Genomic DNA, 5,952 nt, shown 5'->3' with positions numbered 1-5,952 from the left:
ACAAGAGGCGAGGGGATACTAATGGAGAGGGTAAATTTACTAGTTACATGTTCTTTCTTTTCATTATCTAACTTTTTTGACGAGGAATCGAAGATCATTTGATAAGTCCATCTAAATAAGATTTTATGTTAATTTTTTTTTCTGATAGATTTCATGTTGTTCGTCTCATGATTCACTAAATTTCTGAGAAGCCAGCACCAAAAGAATGTTGTGGATTTTACTTGGTCTTTGTGTTAATGCTTTTTCGCGGTTTTGTTCAGGAAAGTCATGAAGGTGAGAATTTGCCTCCGGAACTGAATCAAATCAAGGAACAAATTGAAAGAGAAAGGTTTCTGCACATTCAGGTAATAAGACTTTCGTTGCTTCTACGATTTTTTCTACGTATCTTAATTATGTTGAAGAGCGATGAGCGATGAGCCGATGAGAGAACTAAACAAAGGCTTATAAAGGTTATGGTTATACGCTAGGTATTGCCAATAGATGATAATCTGACAAAAATTTCTACCCCAAAAAGTGAATTATTGAATTGACAGAAATCATTTGCGGATAGACCAAATGTGGTTACTCATGTTGCATATCATCATTCTCTTGCCTCAACCCGGGGTGCTGGAGTAAATAATGATGGAGGGGACAACAATATGCTTTCTTTGAGAATAAAAAAACCTCTTCATGTTTTCAAATATAATCCTCCGGAAGAATTTACATCTCCAATTCCCAAGAAACAAGTTATCAAGCTTCCAATTGTTAAACAGCTACCTCGAGCCATTACCTGGGTCTTCACGGATAGGTATGTTTTTGTACTTCATGTTAGTTTCAGTAATCAATCATATACAATATATACCACACGTAAATATATATATATATATATATTTATATTTTTTGTTAACATTGCAGTAATAAGCTAATGGCTGAAAGTGATTCTGTGATCGGTAAGAAACAAATAATTTATGTCAATGGCCAGGCAGAGGAATTGAGCAGCGACGACGAAGAAGATGAAGAAGAAACCGAGAAAGAAAAACTGGAATTCTCCAAAGATGCAGATTGGTTTATATGGTTAGTTTGTGCTTAATTTGCATATGTTACTGATTACTAAGCGATCATTTATATGTGCATGCAAGAAAGGAATTCATATTATAAGTGGCGGATCTAGACACATTTGTAGTCGGGGGCACCCGATATCAAAAAGAAAATAAGATTGGGGCACCTTTTCATAATCTTCTCTAAACTAAGAATATTTAACAAAATAGACTTAAATTATTTACGAAAAAAAAGAGTAGGGGCACAGGACCCCGTACCCATACACACCTGTGTCCTCCCCTTGATACAACTTCCGATTATAAATTTTGTATATATGAACATATGAATTGAGGCCTCTACTATTCTTTAACAATAGTTCGTTAACTATAATTTTGTAGGGAGGTTGGGCAAAAACATAATTTAGATGACCTGGTGGTGCAAAGTGCTCTCTCCAAGTTCTTTGAATTAGATGTTTCAGATATCTTGGTAATAGTGAAATCGAACCTTCATCAATAATTTTGTTTGTGCTTAATGATCGATGAATATATTATTTTCTTGTTTGTAGGAGAGATACAATGATCTCAAGAAGCTTAAGATCAATGAAGGAGATACTGGTGAAGTTTCTGATGTACGCATATTTACTTCTTCTCCGGAGACTACTGAAAGGCGTTTTTGCCGTCGTTGCTTGGTGAATTCTTGAAACTTCTATTTTTTGTCACCCCCTCCCCCCCTCAAAAAAAAAGCATAATATTGTTATTTTACAGAGATTCGATTGTCGTGTGCATGAAGAATATCAGCCTGAGATTTATACTGTAAGCTTTAGTTAATTTACCTAATTATTATTTTTATTGCTTAAGCCTCAGAAGCTTAAGAGATCAACTTAATTAGATGACTTTGGCTTGTCAGAAAGAAAACCAATCTAATTTGTTTGAGAAGGAGGATGTTAGAAAACAGTGCAGTAACCATTGCTACCTTAAGGTACTTTCTCACTCTCTCTCTCTCCCACACAATATTTGTTCATTTCTTAATTTTGTTTATTACTGGTTTAGCTAAAGGGTGTCACAGAAGCTGATCATATGGTGGATAATGATAACTATGTATCAAACAAGAAAGGGAAGAATGTGGTCTCAGGTACAAACACAGAAACTGGATACTGTGTATATTTTTTTTTGATCAACTGGACACTGTGTATTAACTGATACTAATCAAGAAATAAATGAAATTACAGAGATGTCTCAAGCATACAATGAGTGGACGTCTGTAGAGATGGATCTTTACCTCAAAGGAGCTAAACTCTTTGGTAGAAACAGGTATAAAATTGTTAAACAAAGAAATGCTATTAATATACGAATAATCTAATTGAGAATTCTCCCTAAATGCTATCGCGATTATCATTGAAATAATCTTTATCAAAACTAAAACATTTGGTCACACATACATCCGGTTTATCACGTAACTAGCTAATTGAAGTATCTTACTGGTGTTACTTTCGCAATATATATACTTACAACGTGATTGGGTTCCTTGTCCATGCACTGGCCGCAGTTGTCTTATTACAAGAAACGTACTTCCCGGACTTAAGACGTGTTTAGAGGTTTACAATTACATGCATGAGCAAGATCAATGTAAAATGTTACTAGAACATGAAGAAACTTCAGAAACAGACAATCAGGTAAAATTAAAATATTCAATCGTCGTGACATTTATGTTTTTTTTTTTTAACTTTTTGAGTTTCATATAGATATGATTTTAATTTATTGCAGGTTAATAAAGAGACATCGCGAAAAAAACCTAGGTTGGTCCGGAAAAAAGTCAAACATCAAAAGCACATTTGTTATCCGGCTGCTATAAAAAATACAATGAACGAAATAGAGAAGTCATATAAGCAGTACACACCATGCAGTTGCGAGCCGGTATGTGGAGATCAATGCCCTTGTTTCCGTAATGGAAATTGCTGTGAGATATATTGCGGGTATGTACCATTAACTCTTCACATTCGCAATCGAAAACATTCTTGAACTCTTAATATCGTAAACTCATCAAGTTCTTTCATATTCGCAATGGAGGTCAGCACCAAAAAACAAAGTTTATATTTTTGATTCAGGTGTCCAAAGACATGCAACAATCGCTTTGGAGGATGTAACTGTACAAAGGGTCAATGTATAAACCGAAAATGTCCTTGCTTTTCCAATTTTCGCGAATGCAATCCAGATCAATGTCGGAGTTGTTCGCTTAGGTAACATTTTCATTTTAATATAAAAATCGGTGATTAAATTTCAAAATAAAATAAAAAATCTAAGAAAACTTTGTTTTAAATATAGTTGTGGAGATGGCCATGGCTCTCTTGGTGAGACATCCAAGACAAGCGAATGCAAGAACATGCAATTCCTCCTTAAGAAACATAAAAAGGTTGCCATCGACGTCAAATCAGCATCGAATTTTTATTTCGAATATACCAAATAATTAAATCATCTATTTTTTCTTTCTATTATTAACTAGATTCTCCTTGGAATGTCTAATGTTCATGGATGGGGTGCATTTACACGGGTAAGAAAACATAATAATATCATATAACATATGTATCTTGGAGAATACTAGAGTTGTGTTTAGATTCAAACCAGCTTGGTTAGAACCATCCCCCTATATATGTGAACATGTTCTCCTTTCTCTTTTGTTTTAATTTTTTTTTCAAACTTTAGACCATTAATGATATAAACTGAGTTGATCTATCAGCACTCTCTTAAACAAAATGAGTTTCTCGGAGAATATACTGGAGAATTGGTCTCCGTCGATGAAGCAGAGGAACGTGAGAGAGCAGATCACAAGCTTGGTTATTCCTACCTCTTTAACTTGAATGATAAGGTAATTTTGATCTCCTGCCTTCTCTTCTACGTTCATAACTACATGTTTATTACAAATTTGTTCTCATAAGTTGAAATAATATATTACAGTTCGTCATTGATTCTCGCCGTCAAGGAAACAAGTTTAGATTTCTCAATCACTCATCAAATCCTAACTGCTGCGCCAAGGTACCAAGTTATAGTAGTTTTTACTCGGAAATATATTATACCTAGGACAATATTGATTGATTTAGAAAAGGTTACTTCTGTTAGTTTTCATTAATTGACTAGAAATCATGCTTGTATCAACTTAGTCGTTTCTGCTTAGTTCTAATGTACAATTAATTATATATCTTCAAAACATTCCAAGAAACTCAAACTAATTAAATGATCATCATTTAATTAGCTTACAATTTATTGTTTTTGCAGTTGATGATTGTTAAAGGAGATCAGAGGATTGGATTATTTGCTGGTAAAGCTATCAGAGAAGGTGAGGAGCTGTTCTTCGAATATAAACCAGGAGAAGTGGATAGGTCTCCTAGCATATCTAGCGACAGTGGTAGCTCGAAGTCAGAGAACAGCAGTTCATCTACTTAGACTTGAATCTGAGGAAGATCGACACAAAGCAGTCGCTTTTGGATTCTAATGCTATTTTGCGTAACTAAACCAAATTTTGAAGTATTATGTTTTATTGTTTTATTGTTTTAAGGTTTTGTCTGTCTCATGTCTTTAACTCTTGAAGTTTCCTTTCGACTATTTTTTCTCAACATTATAGCCAAATGTTGATGTTGCTCGTCCTCCTCCAAACTACCATCTTCTTGATCAGATCCCTATGAAAATTTCGAAGTGCGTACGTACCAACCATTGTCAGACGACTCAGACCATAACGAATTGATGAATAACCCACTAACAATCCGAATTATAAAAGATAAACCTATGATTAAACTAAACTTTTTGTCACGTGCAGTTCCATTAAGATCTTTAAGTAAACAGTACAAAATAAGCGATTGAAATTCACGAGTGAAAACACTGATGAGAGTCTCCAGCTAGATCTTTATGGTCGTATAATTACACTGCGTGAGTGTGGTTAGTCGTTGGTGGCAACGTGCATTGTCGTTGGATTGGATAAACATCAACTTCTTTGGGGCCACTTCCTCGACCACTCGCCCAACCTTCCTCGACCACTCGCCCAACTTGTTTTTCTCTTTTCCGTATAACATAATTAAAAGTAACAAAAATCATAGAAAAATAATAATAATAATAGGATGCGACTAATCCAAATTCGATGATCTGCTACGACAAAAAACAATAATTCGATGATACAAATCATGTCACAGTTTCACAAATATCTTCCCATTTTCAAAATAATTGAAGTTGGATGATTTGTGGATGTCATGCTTTCGCTATCAAAAGGAAGAAACCTTAACTTAAGTATGGCTACGCATGAACAGATATTTATGAACCTAGGAATGAACAATCGAACCGAAAAACAAAGAGATTTGGTTTAGTTATATATCAATAGAATCAAGAAATGAAACCGAACAAGAATCGAATGAAGACTAAAATTTCTATGATATAATTTATACACTTATATATATTAACTATTTAGTTTTAAAATAATTAAATAATTTAAATATTAATTATAAACTGAAATATCCAAAACTAATCATCAGAATTTTTTATCTGAAATATTTATAATTATTTGAATCATCCAAAATTTTAAAAATTGATATGTAATTTTGACACCCAAATTAACTAAAAACTGTAATTGAATAAGATCCAAATTTATCTTGGATAATAGCCTTTAAATATCCGAATGAATAATAAATTTCTAGAACAGAATCAAGAACAAGAACCCAATGACCATGGCTAAGTATGACTGTGCACATGATTGACTGGTGATCAATCTACACTAATCAAATTGGTTTTGCCCTCTTGTTACATACTTAAAATATATATACACACACAAATATTTGTATAGATTTTGGTCACTTTCCACAATCTTTATGCATAAGCCAATGAATCTAACAAGAAAAAAGCCTCCAATGGTCCCCCCCCCCCCCAAAAAAAAAAAAAAAAAAAAACGAAAAAAAAA

The 5,952-nt window shown here is 33.6% G+C and overlaps 1 protein-coding gene across 2 annotated transcripts; it reads left to right on the top strand.

Moving 5' to 3' along the window:
- Positions 1-4,645, top strand: LOC106311557 (histone-lysine N-methyltransferase MEDEA-like). 2 transcript variants are annotated; one of them, XM_013748758.1, is made up of 18 exons: positions 1-30; positions 261-344; positions 534-787; positions 895-1,053; positions 1,416-1,503; positions 1,583-1,705; positions 1,782-1,829; positions 1,924-1,995; positions 2,067-2,148; positions 2,246-2,327; positions 2,563-2,689; positions 2,781-2,989; positions 3,122-3,253; positions 3,339-3,426; positions 3,517-3,564; positions 3,751-3,879; positions 3,969-4,046; positions 4,287-4,645. In XM_013748758.1, the coding sequence occupies exons 1-18, from the start codon at positions 22-24 to the stop codon at positions 4,452-4,454; spliced, it is 1,980 nt and encodes a 659-aa protein (XP_013604212.1). In that variant the 5' UTR covers positions 1-21; the 3' UTR covers positions 4,455-4,645. The 2 variants fall into 2 exon arrangements, with proteins under 2 accessions (XP_013604212.1, XP_013604211.1); XM_013748757.1 differs by lacking the exon at positions 1-30 and having other exon boundaries at positions 237-344.
- Positions 4,646-5,952: the final 1,307 nt, after the last annotated feature.

This window comes from Brassica oleracea, chromosome C8, assembly GCF_000695525.1.
Source record: "Brassica oleracea var. oleracea cultivar TO1000 chromosome C8, BOL, whole genome shotgun sequence".
NCBI classification, from domain to species: Eukaryota; Viridiplantae; Streptophyta; class Magnoliopsida; order Brassicales; family Brassicaceae; genus Brassica; species Brassica oleracea.
This window is presented reverse-complemented; position numbering and strand designations above follow the sequence as displayed.

Coding starts and splice junctions, on each gene's coding strand:
- LOC106311557 (XM_013748757.1), top strand. CDS start 237: ATGCTTTTTCGCGGTTTTGTTCAGGAAAGTCATGAAGGTGAGAATTTG. Junction 788..894: donor ACCTGGGTCTTCACGGATAG/GTATGTTTTTGT, acceptor TTAACATTGCAG/TAATAAGCTAATGGCTGAAA. Junction 2,990..3,121: donor TGCTGTGAGATATATTGCGG/GTATGTACCATT, acceptor TTTTTGATTCAG/GTGTCCAAAGACATGCAACA.